This window comes from Leucoraja erinacea, chromosome 8 (genome assembly GCF_028641065.1).
Source record: "Leucoraja erinacea ecotype New England chromosome 8, Leri_hhj_1, whole genome shotgun sequence".
Lineage (NCBI taxonomy): Eukaryota > Metazoa > Chordata > Chondrichthyes > Rajiformes > Rajidae > Leucoraja > Leucoraja erinaceus.
The window spans coordinates 56,406,229-56,429,569 of NC_073384.1; the positions used below are offsets into that span (position 1 = coordinate 56,406,229).

The following is a 23,341-nucleotide window of genomic DNA, read 5'->3' on the forward strand; positions in this document are numbered from 1 at the left end:
GGATATTAAAAGACATTGACAAATGTGATGGTATAAGCTTGTTAATCTCAACTGATCTGCCTGGATGTGGTTTGACTAGAATAGAATAGAATAGTTTCAAATGATAAAGGGCAGGCAAGGTAAAAAACTTAAACTACAGTTGCTGGAAATCTAAAATGAAAGAGAATACTAGAAAGGGCACAAAGTGCTGGAGTAAATATTTCAGAGTAGTCTGAAGAAGGGTCTCGACCCTAAACATCACCTATCCATATTCTCCATAGATGCTGGCTGACCTGCTAAGTTACTCCAGCACTTTGTGTCCCATTGCGTATTAATCAGCATCTGCAGTTCCTTGGTTCTACAAAAATACTAGAAATATCCATTGAGTTAATGTTGTGTTTGATGATCTTTAATGTACTGAAATAGTGGAATTGCCCAGCTCATGCCACTTTTATCATTTCCTTTACCACTCTCCAGCAACCCAAACATTCTTTACTGTAAACCATCCAACTTGATATTATGCACTTTTGTGCTTATGATAGGGTCTCCTCTACACTGGAGAACCACACTATCATCCAGTCTGCAAGGATAACCCTGAACTTCTGGTTTGCCTATTATTTTAAATCTCACTCAAGCAGTCTATGATCTCATGCACTATCCCAATGAAACTCAACCAACATGGAATAGCATCTCATTTTACAAATAAGTGCATCACAGCATTCAGCAATTTCAGACAATTTTTAGATTGTGGCTGAATTGGACCATTCTGTTGAAAGCTTCGAAATATTAGTTTTAAAAATCAAATACATATTTCACAGGCATAAAACCATCACCCCACTAAACCTTAACGGATACAAGCCCAGCATGATCAACCTTTCCTGGTAAGACATATGGCCAATCTAGTTATCAGTCCAGTAAACCACCTCCAATCTGTTCTTGAAGCCCTTAATCCTTCCTTCAATAAAGGAGACCAGAAACATAGAAAATAGGTGCAGGAGTAGGCCATTCGGCCCTTCGAGCCTGCACCGCCATTCAATATGATCATGGCTGATCATCCAACTCAACATAGTACTCATAATGTGATCCCACCAGTGCCCAAAGCCTTAAGGGCCTGTCCCACTTGGACATCATTTGCACGTCATTTACGCAACATCATTTACGTGTCACGACGCGCACGTGATGTAGGCAGTGACACGCGGTCGCATGCGGAGCCCCAGGATTTTGGGATGTACAAAATCTTCGTGCGCCATCTGCGTGACGTGCAAATGATGCCCGTGGGATTGGCCCTTTAAGGATTAGTTTTGTAATCAATTCCTCCTGAATGTGTGCTTTGTGTCCACTCTCTCCTATTATCCAGATTAGTCCACAGTTCTTACTTCCTTTCACTCTTAACGAGCCTAAAAAGCCAATTTCCTATAATGTTCTACTTTCCCAGCTCGGCACATAACGTTCCCATAAAATCCATTTGTGTTCCTTTTCTCTTCAACAACTCTGCATTATTATCCTAATACAGAGCTAATTTCCACATGCACATTGATGGCACGTATTACTATTCTACTGCCTCTGTTTTGTTGTCCAATATCAATTCTGACAGTTCATCCCGTGAGACACAGGAAGATAACCCCCCCACCCCCCCCCCTTGTCATCTATGTGTTAGTCTGAATAAGGCAGCCACAACTTTGGTACCCTATTAAACTTATATCTTGAGTGAAGTTTCTGATCCCATTCCCACTGTACTACATGGCAATCTACTTCCACTGCTGTCTCCACCATATCACAATTAATACTGAAAAACGCAATTATATTTGATTAGATTAGACTTTATTAATGACATGCCACAGGCATCACTAGATTTACAGTATCTGTTGTACAGTTCAACCTTTCATTCGCAATTTTTGATAAACTTTAAACCCTTTCAAACAGCTGCTGTTTGTCCACCAAACTAAATCACTTCTTACAAACCTAAATTGGCCCAAAACTGGCTCAGTCTTCAAGTTTGCAATAGTCACTCTTATGCTTAAATTCCTTTTGTTTTTCCTGTTTTTTCTGTTTTGTTTTTCCTGTTTACATCTACTACAGGTACTATTAAAAGCATTGAGTTATTTTAGCTGAACTATTTTGTCTATATGAATGATATTTGATGCTCAGAAAGTTAAAAAAAAAACCCCTATTCTTCTGGTAATTTGAATATAAACTTTTCCAATCTATCTAGACGGTTGAAATAATGTCGCTAGGGTAAACGTTCAGAGCTAGCAAGATCCCTGAAATTGCAATATAATTAGAGAATCAAACTGCCCAACTTTCTGCCATTTTCAAGTTACAAAAATGAAACAGGAAACCCAAAAGTTGTGACCACTGCCCAGTCCATCACCGGCTCTGACCTCCCCACCATCGAAGGGATTGATCGGAGGCGCAGCCTCAAAAATGCAGCCAGCATCGTCAGAGACCCACACTATCCTGGCCACACACTCATTTCACCACTGCCATCGGGAAGGAGGTACAGGACCCTGAAAATGGAAATGTCCAGTTTCAGGAACAGCTTCTTCCCTACAGCCATCAGGCTATTAAACACTACACTTCCGGATCCGGTGGGGGTGAGTCAGCTGACTCTCCTGCAGTGGGTTCGTTGTTTCAACTTTTGTTTAGTATGTCCAAAAATATGTTTTAGTGTTTCTCAGTATGTCTTGTGTGTGTGGGGTGGTGGGGAATAGGGGGAAAACGTTTTCAGGCACCTACCACGACGGAGATGCGCCCCCTCCTCGTGGCCTTACGGCTGGTTTGGTGCAGCCTTTTGTCGGAGTCGGGCCAAAAGCTCCAGCGGCGGCACAGTGGGGACTTTAATGTTGCAGAGAGGGGCGACCCCCGTAGAAGTGCCCCAACCATCGGCATACGGCCTACAACATCTTGGAGCCTCGGTCTGTGGAGCTTCTGGCAGCAGGCGTGGAGCGGACCTTCCATCGTGGAGCAGGCGATCCATCGCCGTGGGTCGCTGGAGAAGAGCTCTGACCGCCGGCTTGTGGCCTACAACATCTGGAAGCCGTGGTCTCCGGTAAGGACGTGGCTGACTGGGAGCTCCGGGCTGGGGTGTGCTCGACCTTTCCCGGCATCGGCGTTCCGACCAGATGGCTTGAACGTGGCTTTTCCAAATGAATCATTCAAAATGTTCTTAAAACTCGGCTGAGATGCTAGTAATTTGTCAGTAAGAATAAATAGTTTTACTGCATTTAGCATAATAGTTAATGAGGAAGGTAGGCGGCGCGGCTCTGGCCAGCAGCGGCCTCTGCAGCCTGTCCGAGTTTTTATTATTTTTTGTCTGTGTTTTTATGTAGTTTTTTTGTTATTTTATGTTGGGGGGTGTGTGTGTGGGGGGGGGGGGGGTGGGGGGGGGGTGGGGGAAACTTTTGAATCTCTCCCTGCACTGGAGACCCGACCTCTTCTCGTCGGGTCTCAGGTGTCGTTGAGGCCGCAACGAGGAGCGGCCTCCAACGGGAAGAAGCCGGGGACTCAGGTGCCGACTTACCGTTGCCGTCGCGGAGCTGGCCGAGACCGGAGCGGGTGGAGCGGTGGAGGAGCGCTGCCGCTGCTGCTGCTGCTGCTGCCGATGCCGCTGCTGAGTCGGAGGCTGCTACTGCGGGTCTGCGGACGGCTCGGACGACCCCGCGCGGCTCCCTGGAGGGAGACTTTTCGGGGCTCCTGCAACGGCGACTTCTCCCGCCCGTGTTGAGGGGTCGAAGAGCTCCTGGAGCGGGGCCTAACACCATTGCCCCGTGCGGCTGGAACGGCCGCGGGACTTTGCGAGCACACACCGGGGGCTCCAACACCAAGACCCGGTGTGCGACCTCGCACCACCCGGCGTGGCTTCAATGGCCGCGGGACAATCGCCATCGCCAGCCGGGGGCTTTGACTTTGACTTTGACATTGGGGGGGAGAGAGTGCAGTGGAGAGATAAGTTTTTTTGGCCTTCCATCACAGTTATGTGATGGATGTTTATGTTAAATGTAATTATGTTGTGTCTGGGGTCTATTTGTGTGTAATGTATGGCTGCAGAAACGGCATTTCGTTTGGACCTCCAGGGGTCCAAATGACAATTAAATTGACTCTTGACTCTTGACTCTTGGAAACCAATTCACAGCCAGACCCGAAATCTAAAATTATTAGTCTGAGCCTTCATCATAACTATAAATAAATATAACTGTGAGCATGTGCAGACATACAAGTGATGCTGGTGGGCTGAGTAGTGGTTGGTGCTTGGAAAACAGAGGGGTGATTTGGGACCAGTTCTATAATTTGATGCATTAAATAATCCAACAGCCACATTCTCACATTTCTCCTTTAAAAAAAAAAAGGGATTGCGAATTGAATCTTGCTATTGACCCTAAATGCCAAATTTTAAGACAAGACTGTGGTCCCTGCGTGTTCAATGAATCAGTATAAGGAGCCATCAGCAGAGGTCAGAAAGAAAGTAGTGTGCTGAATTGAAATGCCAAGCAAACAAGAACGCGAGGTCGCTTTTGTACTCTGAATCGAGGCAGTTAGTAAACAATCTACCAATTGATTTCCTTGCTTGCTAAAATAATGAAGTTATTTATTGTAAAACATCAAATAAAATTCATATTTCCAACTCGGTTACGTTCATGCTTAACCTGTGAGGGACATAATGAGAACAACCAAGACTTGAAGTAGCTGCTTTTTTGCTCTGTCAATAATTGAGTGCTTTCAGAAACAATTAAATCAAAAGTCTCTGCTCGCACTAATTGAATGATGCTGTCAGTTGCAATGCTTTTTATAGAACTTTTTGGCACAAATATAAGCAAGCTGAAAGCATTCAGGCTATTTATCTACTGACTGCTATACAATAACCTGATTAGGTTTATCAACACAATAGAATTGTAACTATTGACTTCCCAAAATACAATGCTTTTTAGAGTACCTGTAGAGGGCTATTGGAAAACTGTCAAAAATCATTCATATCAGGATCACTGAAGTGTCTACTGGAAGCTGAGAGACATCCTGCAGTTAATTTAGAGAAACTTAATTAAAATTGATATGCATCATCGTCCTTACTATTGATGGCATGCAATTGTATTGTTTGCAAAAATGGAGTGAAAACTAAACCAAACATTTCTTTAACTTTTTGTAGGATAAGCTGAACAACATTCTCCAAAACCTGAGAGATGAACTGCAAGCAGATCCAATCATCAGCTCTCCAGAACAAGGATCCAATCCTCTTTGAAGATGTTTGGAGAAAAATGTGAATACAGAATGAGAACCTGGGCTTAACTAAAATTGAATGCAGTGCAATTCAAGCAACTATTCCTGCCATTAAAAAATATTAACATTTGGACAAACACTCAAATACATTGAACTAAACACTCAATTCAAATAAGCAAACCACTTAATTTAGTGGCCCATCCTAATGCCCCAGCCATTCGTCTCCTTTCAAATGTATGGAGTTGCCGTTTCCGATTTGCTTCATTTTAGGAAGAAACGACAATGTAGGTGCTGGGGAAATACCAACAACTTTGTGCCCTGTCACTGAACCCCGACATCAGAATATAGTTTTGCAGACATAAATAGGAATTCCGAACCTTAATGTAGATGCTTAGAAGGAATTACCAGCATCTTAATGCAGAAAGTGTTGCATTTCCCCACAAAGTACAGGCTATTGTGTATGTTTCTACCAAACTCTTACAAGCATACAATTGACATTCTACAGTTGGTCAAATCTCAAGCCAAACCCCAATATGCAAATGCTGTTGCAATTAGTATCACTATGCATTCTGCTGCTCAATATCTGGATAGAACAGTGCAACCTATGCATGCAAAAACAGAATCTCCTCAGAATACAAAACAGATGTGTTCTCTTCAATTTATTTGTCCATCCCAAAGGTCAGAAGACAAGTAATACTTGAGTACCCACTGAGTTACTCCAGCATTTTGTGTAATACTTTAGTCGGAAGAATACACATTTTTAACCTGCCATTGTTTTTAATACATAAATACCAGATATTTCTCACCTTAATCCAAAAAACAAGCAGTTGCTACAAGCTTTGAATCGTGCCAATTGCTTGGCGAGGTGTGAAAGTATTGCACAAGATATTGCAGTCAGCAACACACCTACATTACTGACTTTGATTTAAGAAAAATCCAGGCTTGCTTTCAATAATTTTTGCTGTAGGAACGTACAGGAAAAGCTACTAGAATCCTTGATGCATTAACCCACGGATGTAAGAATATTCTCACATCAGTGCTCAAAGTGAGCATTGCTCAGGAAACAAAAGATCCTAACAGCAGGTTAATTTCCAGAACCAGATTTAGCACAAGTTGCTAGCGTCTAAATGTCTCAATTTTTCACATTTTTTTTATGATGCATTTGCTTCTGTTTTTCAAAAAATGTAAAAACCTAAAAACATTTCAACCATTTTAAACAATGGTGAAACTGTCTAAATTGGTCAATATTTATTTTGAGTCCCTCTGTGCACGTCTGGTCTCCATCTCAACCACTCCGAGCTTGCGGTCTGTCCTTCGAATTCTAGATCTGTCTGTTCCTGCAGGGCACTTGGAAAGCAACTAATAGAAAGAAAATATTATTTTTCTGAAAATGTGTCTGTCCTGCACAATCGTATCCATTTAATACAGTGGATATGCAATGCCTATACTTCATCTCACATGTAATGATTTTGAGTGGAACACCCTCAGTAAGTGTAGGAAGGAACTGGTTTAATGATGCTGGTTTAAACCAAAGGTGGACACAAAATGCTGGAGTAACTCAGCAGGACAGGCAGCATCTCTGGAGAGAAGGAATGGATGACATTTTGCTCAACCCGAAACGTCACCCATTCCTTCTCTCCAGAGATGCTGCCTGGCCCGCTGAGTTACTAGCATTTTGTGTCTATCCTCAGTGAGGTAGGGAACCACTGAAATTTATTGCTTCTTCCCTGAACTTTGTCACAACAATGTCAAGATTTCTATACATGATCCTGCACAACAAAATTCAAAAACTGCTGCATGAAGGTGAATACTGTGTTTTGCTACCATTATCCAACAAAAAGCCAGATCATTATTTAATTGATCCATATCTTCAAACGAAAATCACTATTTCAAAAGGAAATAATATCCTTAAAACTGAGAACAGTCTAATATATATAACATTTTAAACGTTAGGAGTGGATCGGATTTGGAACTTACGTATATCATACGGTGATATATCCTCTTAAAAAAAGAACTTTAGACTGAAAACTGATTCATCAAACAAGAAAAAGCTCATCGGATTCATTCCGAGAAACAAGTTAACAACTAAGAGTTTAAGGTTAAAAGTAATTTCTGCAATCACTGAGAGCTAACCCATGACATCATTTAAGGTATTCTTGTTCCTAAGTGGAGTTAGTTTCATTAATTTTGTTAAAAATTGTACCCAAATTTAGTTGATAATTTTAGGCTGGTAGAGCTGCTTCCTCACAGCACCAGAGACACGGGTTCAATCCAGACCTTGGGTGCAGTCTGCATGGAATCTCCATGCGACCTCAAGGGTCTCCTCACACATCCCAAAGGTGTGCAGTTTGTAGGTTTATTTGTCTCTGTGATTTGTCCCGAGTGTGTAGGGAGTGACCAAGAAAGTGAAATAACTAGTGTGAATGGATCGTCAGTGGGCCGAATGGCTGATTTCCATGCTGAAAATCCAAGCTAAAATGATTGTTGTATTTCCCACTCAAATGATCAGTGTACACTCTGAACTGTGCTAAATTTGCTTTTGAGCACCCACATGACTTCTCTCCCATTTACTTCTTGGTTCATTGCCTGTGAAGTGTTATGACTTTATATGAATGGCACCTTACCAATAAATGTATTACAAGATATAAATTTTATTGCATGTTGGTAACAATTAAATACATTTGTAGATGTTAACCCATCACTAGAAAAAGATTGACATTTAATGAAATAAATTGATTTGAATACAATTTCAAATAGATGTGTTTTAATTCAATTTTGTACAAATTGTATACAAATATTAGAATATGAAAAAAATGTGCAGCTATTATTTTACTTCAGAGTATTGTAGCAACAAAAACACAAATAACTTGGCTTCTACAAGTAAATCCAGTATTAGAAAAAATGGCAAATTAACACTTTATACTGAAAGATGATTAACATAAAAAATAGGTGCAGGAGTAAGCCATTCGGTCCATCGAGCCAGCACCAGCATTCAAAATGATCATGGCTGATCATCCAAAATCAGTACCGCGTTCCGGCTTTTTCCCCCATATCCCTTCATTCCTTTAGCCCGAGGAGCTAAATCTAACTCTCTCTTGAAATCATCCAGTGAATTGGCCTCCACTTCCTTCTGTGGCAGAGAATTCCACAGATTCACAACTCTCTGGGCGATTACTAATGTGAATGAATACTGCGCCAATTGACAACACAAATATCTATGAGGAAAACCAACATCCTACAAGAATCACAAATCATTTATCAAATTCTATATTATCTTTTAGCAACTGCTTTACATGGCAAAAACTCCTGCTCATCCCCCCCCCCCCCATATCAGTAGACAGGATACAGAAAAAATTACAACAAAAACATTTAACACAAATATAGTTACTAGACAGTTTACAAAAGTAGGTTTAGAAGTTCCACAGTGCCTGGAAATGCAACCGACTACAGATGGTAAACCAACGGTCTTCAAGTTTTACAGTGGGAAGTCCGAAGTTCCACATTACCAAGTCACACACTACAGAATGGGCATTTTGCCAGCATGAGTTGAAATGCCTTTCCTTTGTATTCTCCAGCACTGGGGAATGTACCACGAATAAGAGGTTATGGGGAGAAGGCAGGAGAATGGGGTTAGGAGGAGCCATGATTGAAAGGCGGAGTAGACTTGATGGGCTGAATGGCCTAATTCTGCTCCTCTCACTTATGATCTCATAACATGTAGTCATGGGTCGAGTGCAGGTGGGCGTACAGCCTGGAAGTTGGTGAGTTAAGGGTTTGGTGGCATTCAGTCCAGGGAGTTGGAGCTCTAGATAATTATGTTGACATGAACCTCATCAAAATGATGGAATTGATGCCTAGTAATGCAGTGCACACCATTCATCATCACAAACCACATTTGTGTTCCTTTATATGCCAATGCATCAGATGCAGGGTGGATCCAGAAAGGATATTGAAGACTTTATGGAATGCAGAATAGATCCATGATTTCACTTTATTTTTTAAAATTTAAATGGAATCATGTGGTGCACAAAAACATTACACTGTGCAATCCAATTTCTAGGTCATAATGTACAGAAGTTCCCGCCCCTCCCCATTCCTTATGAGAATCTTCTTATCCTGATAGTTTTGTTGTGACTCCAATCGTCAAATGTTTCTCCATAATAAAGTTGGAATATAAATGGCAGTTGTTGCTGTTCCTCCAAGTTCCTAGGGACGTGGTAAGGTCCAAGCCGACCCTACTAACATGCCTCTGCACATTTTACAGTCAGTTTACGTACTTTACATTTTTGTCTCTCCAGCAAATGTAGAGTCCTGCTGCTGGGTGTTGATAACACGTGCAAGTACTGTTCAGGTATGATACCCATCATTGTACTTTGCAGTTTTCATTCCCATCTTTCACTGCAGTTTGCTCTGCAGGTTGTATATTTTTTTCTACAGATTTCTTCATGTTCAGTGTGGATCTGGCTTGTGATTGTTCCCCATCATGATTTTCAACACCCTTCTTCTTTAAACTGTTTGTTGCAGATATTAGCGGCATCGGTGCCATGGGGCATGGAAGTAACTTTGGAGATGAACGTGTGGAATCCTTTGAATGTTGAGGAAAACAAAAATAATTCATGTTAGTAGATCGGTTTAAGTCCCAGAATCTAAACAGGCATTTCTAAACAGACTAGCTATTGGGCGGGGCTTCAAACAAATTGATAAAACAAAAGGGCAAAGACACCATACAGGTTTAGGGACAGACCAATGGCAGGAAAACAAACAGGTCCCATATTTATAATTGGAATTAATGGCTGTAATCTTCTACAAGGAATTTAACAAATTACAAATGCAGTTTAAGGGAAGAATTTAATGTGTAGGGACCATCTTAATCTCCATGTGAAGATTACCAAAAATGATAAATATAATAATCAATTAATCATTTTGATTTCCATGCTAAATTAAAGAGCAATGAAGGAACAAGGAACTGCATATGCGGGTTTACAAAAAAAAGACACAGTGTTGGAGTAACTCAGTGTGTCAGGCAACATCTTTAGAGAAAATTGATGGGTAACATTTAAGGTTGGGATCCTTCCTCAGACTGATTGTTGGGGGGGGGTGGAGAAAGCTGGAAGAAACAAGGGAAAGAACAAAAACTGGCAAATAACATGAGATTACAGGCGAGTGTTCTTTTGATACGCAGATGGTGGACAGAGGCCAGAGAAGAGAGTGCAGAAGGTGTGAGACACAAGGATTAAAGAGTTGTGAATTGCTGAAGCTAGAGGAGAGAATGTAGGTGGGATGGGAGGGGGAAAAATAGATGCAAGTCCAGATGGGATACCCATGGCCACACCTTTAAATTGAAGAAAGTGAAAGGCATTAAAAGAGAAATTGTTGACGGTGAGGACAAGTTCCGCCAGGCGGAGAAAAGTGTTTGTATAGGGAAATTGATTGGGTCATTGGGAAGAACCAAAGGGCCTCGAGACCTTTTGCTGGTGGATGGAGGTGTAAAAGGGACCGGACATCCATGGTAAAGATGAGGCAATGGGGGCATAGAAATTAAACGTTATTCAAGAGTTGTAGGCAATGTGAGGTGTCTTGAATGTAGGTCGGAAGGAACTGCACAAAGGGGTTAAGATGGAATCAAAGTATGTAGATGAGTTCTGTGGGACAGGAGCAGACAGAAACAGTGGGTCTGCCAGGACAGTCCTATTTGTAGATTTTAGGATGGAGCTAAAAGCTGCGAGTGTGGGTACGGGGATTGATGCGGTTGGAGGCCGTGGGAGGGAGATCGTCAGAGGTGACGACGTTGGAAATAGTTTGGAAGATGAAGGCCTGGTGTTCAGATGTGGGGTCATGGCCAAGGGGTAGGCATGAGAAGATGTCAGAGAACTGGGACCTGGTCTCAGCACGGCAGAGGTCAGCAGTTGGAAATAATTTGGACCAAAGAGGGTAGAAGGCAGATAGGTGTGATCCATGAGGAGAATGAAGTTGAATTAAAATGGTTAATGGAATATAAAATGATAATGGTTATATCAGCAGATGATATCAATGGATTAATATTTCCACATCAATGTACTACTTATAAAGTCCATAAAGTATATGATATTATTATTGATCAATAAATATTACCTGGTATATGTGACCGTCTTCTGCTGCCATCTTTGACACATTACAAGTTTGTACCACTTCCTTTTGTGGCGTCTTTCTCCGTGGAGATACCCTGGTCTGAGCTGCAAGATTGAAAGTAACTGTGGTGAGTAAGGTGGTCCTATGTAATGAGTACGGGCTAGTTGATATGGTAGGAACTTCCACAACACCTGAAAGAAGACATGGCCTCAGTAGATGGAACCTTGATTAAAATATAATATTGAATTGGACACATGCGTTTCATTTTCCAGAAATCAGCGTTGTTTTTGAAAGTCTCAGTTGATGCCACAACTCTACTCTCAGAGTGTCCTCAGCACACTCATAAAGTCATAGTCTTACAGCATGGAAACAGGCCCATCAGTCCAACTTCCCCATAACAGCCAACATGTCCCATCTGCACCAGTCCCCTTTGCCTACATTTGGCCCATATACCTCTAAGCCTGTCCCATCCATGTACCCATGTTTCTTAAACGTTGCGATAATACCTGCCTCAACACCCTCCTCCGGCAGCTCATTCCATACACCCACCACCCTTTGTGTGAAAAAGTGACACCTCGGGTTCCTATTAAATCTTTGCCCCTTCACCTTAAACCCAAGACCTCTGGTTTGTGATTCCACAACTCTGGGCAAGAGAATCTGTGGGTCTACCCAATCTATCCCCAACTCTTTAACCTCATACATCATTCCAAATAAACTCAACCTCAAAGAAAAGCAGCTTGACTTGCAATTAACTACGTTCACACTTCTGCATTCAGCAATTTCAGAAAATGGTTCTGATATTCTCATTTATTTCTTTTATATACCCTGGTGTCATATCCCATTATCAATCCCTTTTTCCTTGCAGCTTAATCATTTTTTCTCTCCTGTCTTTCACCTTAACAATGACAGGTTTGAGCTTTCTTTTTTGCCAGTTTCAATCTTATTCTTCTTCTTGCATGTGGCGTGCACAGCCTAAAGTTGTAGGACAACTTGTTCTATTTAATCTTATTTGATTGTGCACACCGGGTTGATTTCATTCGTCGAAACAGGGCGGACCACGTGATGGTTGCAATCTCCCACCCCCCAGTTTCAATCATGGCATAAAATATGACAGCACAGAAACAGGCCTTTCAGTCCAACATGTCGCTGCTGACCATGATGCCCCTGCGTTTGGCCCATATTCCTCTAAACCGTTCCCATTCATGTACCCAAGTTTCTTTGGTGACGTTTCGGGACGAGACCCTTCTTGGCTTGTATCATTTTTAAAACTTCTCTGACTAAGCATAGCTCATGGATATATTAAATGGGCCCCAATGCAAAGAAATATCACCCTCAAAACCACTTTGCACATTGTCAGCATCAAAATTGAGCTCAGAGGCTGGATGCATAATGGTTAAGTGGAGCCTGTGATGTGGGAGCATAAAGGCAAGTTATAGCCATATCTGACCAGCATTCAATCTGGTGCGAGGCTGAGAAGGTCTGTGAATGCCCAAAGATGGATTCTCCAAAGACCAAGTGGTTGTGTTTTCCTGCATTGCTCTAAAGGGTAAGTAGCACAGGAAACAGATGAATATTATTTTACTCAGAGAGAGCGAACTTAAATTTAAATTGCACCATGCAGCAAAAAAAAAAAGCATTATGCACTTGAGCATCCATGCTGTCCATGACTTGTCTCACCAGCTCTGATCTGTTAGTTAAACTGTGCTCTTCAAATGTAAATAATAATTCTGATGCAAAGATGGTTAATTAAATAGAATAACATTTCCAACTATGTTTTAAAGATTCACCTTCTCTACTGATTCCATTTTTCCCACCATGAAATTTGTATTTTTATCTTGTGATATTAGTACACAAAACTCACCCTTCTTATTTTTTTCTGGAAGACCCTCTGGTTCATATGAAGTTTTCTTTTGTGCTTTGCCAGTTCTGCTCTGCTTCAAATAATTCTGCGCAACTTCTGGTTCATCTTCTGCCTCCTCGGACTCGGCTCCTCTCAATCTCTTAGTGTTTCGCTTAAATTGGGCATCTGGACACCTTTTCTGACTTTTGCTCGCATCCAATTTCATTGGGGCATCGCAGGACAGTCCTAAAATGCCACCCATTTCCAGAGGTTTCAGATGTGTTTGTCGACTGTTCAGCCGACCAGGGGATTTATTTTCATCCTTTTCATGTGCAGCTTCTTTTGATGTAACCTCCAAAGTCTGTTCTGCCACACATATTACATTGCCAGAATCTGCCTTTTGCAATTCATTATTGAGCAAGGCAATCCTGCCCTTCAACATTTCATTTTCTTCCTCCAATTTGTACGTGCATTTGATCAGGTTGTAATATTTATCCATATTGACATCAGTTTCTTTTGTTTTTTCCTCCGTCTCTTTTAGTTCCTTCATTTCAGCACTTAATTCTGCTAGCTCTGAATTTAAACCTAATAATGTAATAAAGATCAAGGCATTAAAAATAACATATGAACCTCTGAAATCTTAGAAATAGGCTAGGTTAATTTAGATTTATTAAAATATATTTCTGTTTTACTAATTCTTTTTAAAAGTAGTTTTGTTGCATTTTATTATTCTCATCATCATCCAGTAAACAGTTAGATGATAATAATTTAAAGCAAAATTTAAATGATTTAGCATTGTCCTGAATAAATCTGATAGCCCAAAAATAAATATATTTAGCAGCTTAGCTTTGAAGAATTGTACAGGGAAAAACACCTGCACAAAAAAAACACAAATCAAATGTAAAAAGACAGGAAAGTAAAAAAATAATTAGCTTCTAAAAACTTATTGAAGAAACGAATGTTTGAAAAGGACTTAGCTATTCTTTGTGCTCAGCCCCACTGGTCCTACAATATATATGTTTCTTCTGTTAGCAGAAGAGCTTCAGGTTCCCTTTGGCATTAGACGTGTTCGGCAAAGCACAACCATGCTAAATTTGCCGCACTTTGACATCCACATAAAAGTAGTGACGGGACATTCAAAGTTGTGGAAAGTTGAAAAACAAACATACAATGCAGTTTTTCAAACGTTCGAGGTGTCACATGGAGGTGTAGCATATATCAGAAACCATGTGTTTTTCATGTACAAATTTCAGACAGGCAGTGCAATATTTTCTATGCACCAAAGCAAACAACTCAAATAATAAGTAATTCCTGGTAAAATGCTCAATAAAATATCAGTGTAGACTTCAAAGTGAACTCATTGAACTTTTCAACAATATGAATGGCATTGTTCACCAAACTAAGGGAAGAAAAATAAGTTTGGAGCAGGAAGTATATTACTTTAAGGGTAATAGACATTTTGAACTTTAATTATTTTTTCTCTCCAATTCAAAGACAGGATTCATTTATTCTCCCCCTTTACCTGTTTTCCGACTATTCTGCAGCTTTGTGAGCTGTTCTTGTTGTTGTTGAATGTGTCTCTTCAGTGATTCCGTCTCGTGCTCAAGTTTCTTACAGTTTTTCCTCCAAAGCAGCAGTTTACTCTGAGCACAATCCTTGTCTCTCTTTAGCTTGGCAACTGATATTTGCAATTCCTCCACCTAAGAGAAAGATGCCATTGGTAAACGACCATTAATCCTCACATTAGAATCTCATTCATTCCCAAAGAAACTCTCCACTATTTACACAACTTTAACAACTCAGTTTAGAAAACTTTCTTCCCATACCTCAAAGTCCTTGACCATGAAAACCACATATACAGTATGACAATTCTGCGTCAGATATACTTGCTCTAAAGTGTGTGTCCTAATTAGAATTCAATACGTATTCGGCAGATAGTGTTCACCTGCTTTCAGAACAAGACCAAGGGAATAATGGATAGAAAACAAGAAGAATAAAAAAAGGGAGGTTTAGAACAACAAGTCTTGCAGTCTTCAATCAGACTTTTCCATTTAAATTAATGGGGTCAAGGAAAGAGTGTTCACATCGCGGCCCTGATTTCACCAATCTTTCCACCACCACGCACAAGAAGCATATGACAGACACCATTGCATGCAGATGCCACGAAGTGTGTTCATCTCTGGCTGAACAACTTCCAATCTGGTGTGTGGACTCAAATAAGAAGATATAAATCAATAGGACTGAAGTCATTTTCAAATGTCTTATATGCATTAAAATCATTCCTGCAAATTACCTATTAATAGTGCAATCTGACAGTAATAAAAACATGTTGTGTCTATCTTTGATTTAAACCAGCATCTGCAGTACTACTCTACATTAATTAAACAATCATTGGAAATAAATCTGTGCTCAATGTATTTAACAGCCCTTGTGATTATTGTGCAAACCAAAAAGAATAAGGAACTAAATTGTGATTTCAGTATTTGTGTTTAGACTGGGTTCAACAGTCAATATCTAAAGATGCTTTGCAAAATTGAATCAGGAGTGTTTCATAAATGAAGTCATTAAATTAGATTGAGCTCCATACTGCAGAATTCTGTGAATCAGAAGACAAAGACAAAAGTGAAAGATCATACGGCATGTGGAATGTAATGCTCACAGAAGCCACTGAAGCAGGAGATAAAACAGCATAGAGATTAGTACACAAGTTGCGGATTAATCCCACTTTCCACTCTTGGTTCGTCTGTTGACAGATCTCGATTGTTCAACAAGCTACCTCGGTGCGTTTTAAGTATGCTGAGATTTTCTGCCTCCAATACCATTTTTAGGTACTGGTTTCTAGATCCCCAATAAGAAGGGTCTCGACCTAAAATGTCACCCATTCCTTCTGTCCAGAGATGCTGCCTGTCCCGCCGAGTAACTCCAGCATTTTGTGTCTATCTACTTCCCTCAACAAATCCAAGCACTGATTCTCCTAGACGATGCATGCCATTGCTCCAAACTTCTCCCATAATTTGCCCTCCTAGTGAAGTTGGCTGACTAACTTGTAGTTTATTGATTTATCCATTTCCTACATTTTAAAACATGATGCCATGGCAGCAACCTCCCAGTTCCCTACAGTCAAAGAGCAATGAATGATTATACTTCCAGGCTATACCATTTCCTCCCTTGTCTCTTTAAAAAGACATGGGCTCCCTTAATATACCACCGTTTGTCTTTTCCAATTCTCATAGCACTCATTTTTAATGTCAACACCTAAATCAATGCATTTTCCACAGAGACAGGTGTCAAGTATTCAATCAAAGCTTTACACATATAGTACCTTCCACCTCAACAGTCAGTTTGTTGCTTTGATTCTTATGAGCACTACACTTTCTTTTCCAATCCTTCATCTATTTATAGACCATCACAGGGTTTTCATCGAATTTACCTGTCAACATTATCCAATGTGCTCTTTTTGCCTTCCTGAATTCTGTTTTAACTTCTATATCCCTCCAGGTTTTTTGCTGTGTTGAGAGGATCATTATCTGTCTTCGCTATGTATTTGCTTTATTATGTTCAGCATGCTTCTTAGCATCAATGGGGTTCTAAAATTAGAAACTAGCCTTTTCTTTACAGGCTTGTACACGTTCTGAATGTTTTACTTTCTCTATTTGAATCTGCGTTCCTCCCGACTCTTCATCTGGCTGCATGGTCCCCGTTGGTGGCTTGTTGTGGAGAAGCTGACCGTTGTCTGGTGTGAGACTGGGGTGCAAGTACAGACCATTGCTGTGGAGGTGGTGCAATGTAAGCTAAACTGCTTGGCCATCACCAGCTCTGAACACCCCACCATTGAAGGGATTTAGTAGAGTTGCTGCCTCATAAAGGCAGCAAGCATCATCAGAGACCCACACCACACTGGCCAAACTCATTTCACTCCTGCCATCGGGAAAAAGGTACAGGAGCCTGAAAACTGTACTGTTCAAGTTCAGGACCAGCTTCTTCCCATTCGGCCATTTGGCTATTAAACACTACAATCTCAAATAAGCTCTGAACTACAGATTATTATTGCACTATTTTTGTTTTTTGTATATGTGAATATATACACACACTGAACTTTTTTCTCTCTTGTTTATTATATTGTTTACAGTGCATTATGTTTACATATTCTTATGTGCTGCTGCAAATAAGAATTTCACTGCTCTATCTGGGACATATGACAATAAAACACTTGACTCTTGGATTCGGTGTTTTTTCTCGTCAATCTTCTGGTTGTGATGGACATTAAGCTGTTTTACCCTCTTCTCTTAATTTGGCTGCAGTCCTCCCAGCCCATTGGTGGCAATTAAGCTTGTTACCAGATAGAAATTGTCACAGTACTGGCACACCAATGGTGCAACATAATTTCTCTTGCCCAATTGACACATTCAAACAGTGTCAATTTATAGTAAGACAAGTATTACTCGTGGGAATACAAAGAAAATCCAAATTTTACCTTGCCATTGTCACCTTTCAATGCATTATTTTCTGCTTCTTTCGCATTCTTTAGATTGTTGATTTCCACTTCGTTTGCAGTAAGCTGTTGTTTCATTCCAGCCATTTGCTCTTGATACGTCTTCAACTGAGCTTCATGCTAACAAAATAAATGTGGTATTTACAAATGGATGAGAATTCTTCAAAATTAATTTTTGTGAATATGCACAAAGTCCTTGTCATAAAGCAAGCAAAATTTGATAAAGCAAAATAGTACAAAAATAATAATCTAGCACTTAATTAAAAACTAACCCATTCAGCGACTTTGAAACCAATAAAATGTTAGTTGTAATTGCTGCTCGGCTAAGAGTGCCACCACTAAGTCATAGATATTACCCAATATTCTAAGTAATATTCATGAAAGATGAGAACAAGTAGCTTTTTTACCATGTTGAATTTATTTGGGTGATGTGAGGGAAGCTCATTTATACATAACTATATTTTGAACTAGCCACACATTCCAGTTTTGAGAAAATTGCCTGTGTTGAATGCTTTTCGTGTTTATCCTAGTAAAACTATGTCCAAGATCAATTCTCTCTCCAGTGCACTAAAATAATGGAACCTGGAGCTTTTGATATTTCTTTTATACTGTAAAATGTCCATTGCTATAAATAAACTTGTTTGTGTAATTGGTGCAGCTTTGGTGATCATTAATCTGGGGAAATAACTTACCTTCACTTCTGCATCATTAAGCATAGATTGGTGATCTTTTTGAATACAACTTATGCACTGTTTATAATCTTCAACTTGTTTTTTCAGAATACAAGTGACTTGCAATTCATTCTGTAAGTATTCAAGGTCCTTTTTCAGCTTGCAATTTTCTGATTGAGAAAATTCTAATTGCATCTAGAAACAGAAAGGAATTTTTAGAATGGAAATTTTTAAGATGCTCATCTGAAACATTATTTTTAATAATGATTTTTGAGTTCCATCATCATATACATAATAGCTTAATTTACTTTATAATTAAAAGGAATTATTTTTCACCCATATCCATCAATGTAGCTAAAATGATAATGTTCTTGTTATATCCAAGATGACAGTTATAATTAATTTAATATTACCCAAAAATGATTTTCCATCCTGTTACAAAAATATTGTCTATGAACCTCTAAAATAATGACTCCCACCTCTACTTACAGAAACATAGAAAATAGGTGCAGGAATAGGCCATTTGATCCTTAGAGCCATTCAATATGATCATGGCTAATCATCCAAAATCAGTACCCTGTTCCTGCTTTCTCCCCATATCTCTTGATTCTATTAGCCCTAAGAGCTATATCTAACTCTTGAATACATCATACTCTCATAAATACAGTCCATGACATCTTTATAACGGATTTTGGTTATAGTGGACGGAGTGACCGCTAGATGGCGGCAGTAGACAAGGACAACTCTATTAAATTAAGAAGAATTACGTGCACTACTTTCAATGTTTAAATGAACCTTTCCAAATACAGTACAATCCATGATGGAATACAATCATAGTCATACAGCCTTTTGGCTCAACTTGCCCATGCCAACCATGCCCCATCAATACTTGTCTACCACCATCTTCGCTATCTACAATACCATCACTTTAGGGTCATCTGTAAACTTACTAATCATGCCTTGTACATTCTCATCCAAACATTGATATAGATGACAGATAGCAATGGCACCAGCACCGAACCCTGAGGCATACAACCAGTCACAGGCCTCCAGTCTGAAAAACAATCATCATGAAGCCAATTTTGGCCATTTCAAACAAAATGGGGAGAAAGAGGGTTGAAGATGCAGAATCCAAGACCTTTCAAGTCCAGGGATGGGGAGATAATTCTGAAGGTTATGGTAGTTTGGCCAATGTGTTAAGCGAATGGGGACCTCCTAAGTATTGTGAGGAAGAGTTAAAGGATTGGGCAGCAAAGAAAGCTACCATACTGAAGAAGGGTCTCGACCCAAAACATCACCCATTCCTTCTCCCCAGTGATGCTGCCTGCCCCGCTGAGTTACACCAGCAGTTTGTGCCTATCTTCATACTTAATTATTTTGAGAGAGTGGGCTTTCCCCAAAAAGAAAGAGGACCTGCCACAGGTGGGGTGGATATTTGTTACTGCACTAGGTCTCACAGCTCTCTCCTGATCTAACAAAATTAAAGTATTAATCTTTCTAAAGTATAAAATTGTTTAATTTATTTTATTCTGTACCTTAAAGCTTTCTGCCTGACTTCTGAATGCTTCAAATTGTGCTGAAATTGAATTCTTCTCAGTATAAACGTCTTGTATTTCCAGAATCTTTCCATTGGCAACGGACAAATCACTCTGCAGTTTAGTGTTATTCCCAGTCAGATCTTTTACCTAAAAATATAATAATAATGGTTAGTTATTAAAGCAAGATGCTACAATATTTGGTTATTTCCCCACATCCTGATATCACAAACATATGAAAGTACACAAAAGATTCACTTGGAAAAACAGCCTATTAATATTTTTGATATAATGCAACACATTATTATTGTTTTGTTTTTTAAATGGGAGCAGGAATGATAATTTCTTAATCTCATCCAGGTTACAGTAAAGCAGATTATGTAAATCAACTGGAATGCAGACACTGAGCCACATCACCTACCATTCAAAAATGTAACTACAAGAAATAGGAAAGCAGAAACATATTATTTAAAATTACTAGAACGACGGCATTGATTCTAATCATTCTTAGTTTAAAAAAAAAAAAATCAAATTTGGGCAAGTGTATCGAATAGGAATTTTGCTCAATAACATAATTGCCTAAAACAGGGGGATTGAAATAGTCTTGGCGACGTTATTATATGATATTATACCTGATCAAGAAGTGCAGAAGCCTGTAACTGGGCAGCCCGTAGTTCCTTCTGCAGTTGCTTCTCAGAAGTTTCCTTAGTGATTAGCATTGCGTTATGCTTAGCTGACAGATCCTGTATTTCCTGCTGTGATTCCGCTGCTGCCTTCTGTAACATATATCTTTCCTTCTTCAAGTTTTCCACCTCAGTCTTCAAACTGCACAAATCCGTTGAGTTATTTTGCTTCAGTTTCTCTAGATCGGTAATTTGTTGCTGAAGCTTCTCTTTCTCCTCTTTGTGCTCGTCCAACTTCTGCTGAAATCTTTGAAGATCTTTATTTAGAACGACATTTGCAGATTGCAGTTCCACATTTAAGGTATCAACTTTCTGAAGTTTGTTTGCCAGTTGAACCGTTTCACGTTCCAAACAGGAATTTTGATTGAAGTAATTTTTCTCATTTACTCGAAGTGTTTCCAATTCCTCGTTGCAATTCTTCACCTTTTCATTTAAATGGCTGAGTTTGGTCTGCAGTTCATTAATAGAACTCTCATAGTCTGCTGCGATTTTGAGGTTTTCATTTTTAGCAGCTTCTGAGCTTTTCAATAAATCTGAGCAACGACTTTCCAACTCCTGATTTTTCTGTAGTTGCTTTTCTAGATCTTGTTTATCACGGGATAAGGAATTGATATCCTTAGTCAATAGCTCCAGTTTGTCAGTAATAACTTTTTTCTCTTCCTCCATTACTTCAGCCTGTTCTTTCGCAGTTTCAGCTTGCAATATTAAGTCCTCTGCATTTTCCTCAGCTTCCTGAAGCTCTCGTTCAAGTGCTTCAATCTTATCTTGAAGGAAATCTGCCTTTCGGTCAACTGCTTTGTGTTTTTCAGCCATGTCTTGGCTTTTCTTCTGGTCTGCTTCAATGCGTACTTTAAGCTTCTCAATAGTATGCCGCATTTCCGCTAGCTCTATCTTGGTGGAGTTCAACCTTGCTGCAACTTCACTTCTTTCCAATAAAGAAGATTCCAAAGATTGGAGTATGTTCGATTTTTCCATCCTCACTATATTAATAGTGTTTTCCAAATCTTCAATCTGCTTACTCATGGATAAGTTTTCTTCCTTCAACTGATTCAATTGCTTTTGGAATTCCTCCTCGACTATTGTGTCCAACTTAACATCCTTTTCCAAATATTGGAGTCGTTGGATCAAGTCTTCCTTTTCTGTTGAAACTTGCTCCGTTTGTTCCACAACAGTTTGCAGCTGGTTGGTTAGTTTCTTTATTTCAGCTTCAAGCTCCCCATTTGCAATAGCATTGTAGATTTTCTCTGCTTCAAACTCTTGCATCTTGGTCTTTAAAATGTTATTGGTTTGCTCTAGTTTATCATTTGTTTCAGCTGCTATGTCAAGATCCTGAATAAATTTGTTGTTTATTGCCTCAAACTCTGCCAGCTTTTCTGTCTGAGTGTGGATAGATTGTTGACCCGATTCAAGTTCCTTTTCCAAAGTATCCTTCTCGGTCTGAAGTTTGTTCAGATCAACTTCCATTTCTAGGATGTGATTTTCTAAATTAGCTTTATTTGACTTTGTTTGTTTCAGTTGCATTTCAAGTTCAAGGACCTGTTCATTCCTGTCCCTTTTATCCACCTCTAGGCTCTCGAGGATCTTGGCCATTTCAAACATTTTACCTTTATCCACCTGCAATTGTGTTGTCACATCATTGAGCTCTGCTTCCATTGTTTTTGCTTTGTCAGAAAGGTTCTGGTTTACAAGAGCAAAGGACTTCAGTTCATTAGATAAATCGTTTTTCTCTTCTTCAAGCAGTGACACTTTACTTTCCAAGTCAGTGACAGCAGCTGCAGTGAGAAACAGCTCCTTTTGCTGATCAGAATGCAAACCTTCCATTTCACCGAGTAAAATGTCAGTGTTTTCTTTCTTTTCCTCTCTCAATTGTACTCGAGAGTTACTTGGCACCTTGTCAGATAGGTCCATTGGGGCACTAAATCTCACTTCATCTGAAGATGCCAGTTCAGCAATGCCCTGGTGGTCTGCATTATCTTCATTTAATTCATCAGTATCTGGGTTCCTGGCATTGTCAAAAGAATTGGCGCCATCACAGGACATTACGTGCCTTTCCGCTATAGGGTCAAGCTGCAAAGCAGTCTTCTCCTGCCTTGGCACATCACTGTCAGTAGTCACAGGTGGAAGGTTCATGCATTCCAATTTATCTTCAACTGCATGCATCTCTTTTGGCTTTTCTGAACTGCTGTGCATCAGCTGGAAAACAAAAGTGGTTGTAATTAAAAAACGCCAATCTCTTCAGCCCCCTTATTTATAATTGGCTGTTTATATGTAACAAACGTAGTATTTGTTGGAGGGAATGTTATGCCTATATCCGTACCCTATAACTGACTTTACTCAGATAAGCAGACAATAAATAAAATAGCTCGTAGACCAGTGATGAGTCTACAGATCTTCTTCTACTTGAGATAACTGATCACACAAATCAGTTTATTGAAGGCCTTTTCAATGCACATCGATAAACAGTTTGAGAAAACCAAAAATGTTTCAACATTTTGTAGTACTTACAACATTTTGATATCCTCATGACACAATGGTCACAACTTCCTTCCATGTATACGCAATACTTTTAACAAATAAAAGATTTCCGAATGATTTCTACCTTCATGTTGCATTTCAGTTCAGTTTTGTTTATTGTCACGTGTACCAAGGTACAGTGAAGAGCATATGTTGTGTGCTAGCCAATCAGCGGAAAGACAGTACATGATTACAATTGAAATCTTTTCAGTTTGTATTCAGACTGTTCAATCAGAACATTTTGTCGTCTCATTCCATTTAAACAATTTGCTTTTTTGTTCTCAACATTTTCCCAAATTTCTTCCTCT

The 23,341-nt window shown here is 39.6% G+C and overlaps 2 protein-coding genes across 3 annotated transcripts in view; one reads left to right on the top strand and one right to left on the bottom strand.

Annotated features, from left to right (window-relative positions):
• Window positions 1–6,715, top strand: part of LOC129699725 (spermatogenesis-associated protein 7 homolog) — a 32,680-nt gene extending 25,965 nt beyond the window's left edge. Inside the window, exon 5 of the mRNA XM_055639748.1 lies at window positions 5,120–6,715. Within this exon, the coding sequence (XP_055495723.1) occupies window positions 5,120–5,212 (93 nt within the window). The 3' untranslated portion in view covers window positions 5,213–6,715. The remainder of the gene's footprint in view (window positions 1–5,119) is intronic.
• Window positions 6,716–7,821: 1,106 nt separating this feature from the next.
• Window positions 7,822–23,341, bottom strand: part of cenpf (centromere protein F) — a 59,960-nt gene continuing 44,440 nt past the window's right edge. For both annotated transcript variants that reach the window (XM_055639746.1, XM_055639747.1), the window contains exons 13-20: window positions 20,469–22,712; window positions 19,837–19,986; window positions 18,323–18,496; window positions 17,613–17,750; window positions 14,661–14,838; window positions 13,160–13,723; window positions 11,302–11,402; window positions 7,822–9,775 (exon numbers count right to left, since the gene is read on the bottom strand). In XM_055639746.1, coding sequence (XP_055495721.1) covers window positions 9,554–9,775; window positions 11,302–11,402; window positions 13,160–13,723; window positions 14,661–14,838; window positions 17,613–17,750; window positions 18,323–18,496; window positions 19,837–19,986; window positions 20,469–22,712 — 3,771 coding nt within the window. In that variant the 3' untranslated portion in view covers window positions 7,822–9,553. The remainder of the gene's footprint in view (window positions 9,776–11,301; window positions 11,403–13,159; window positions 13,724–14,660; window positions 14,839–17,612; window positions 17,751–18,322; window positions 18,497–19,836; window positions 19,987–20,468; window positions 22,713–23,341) is intronic.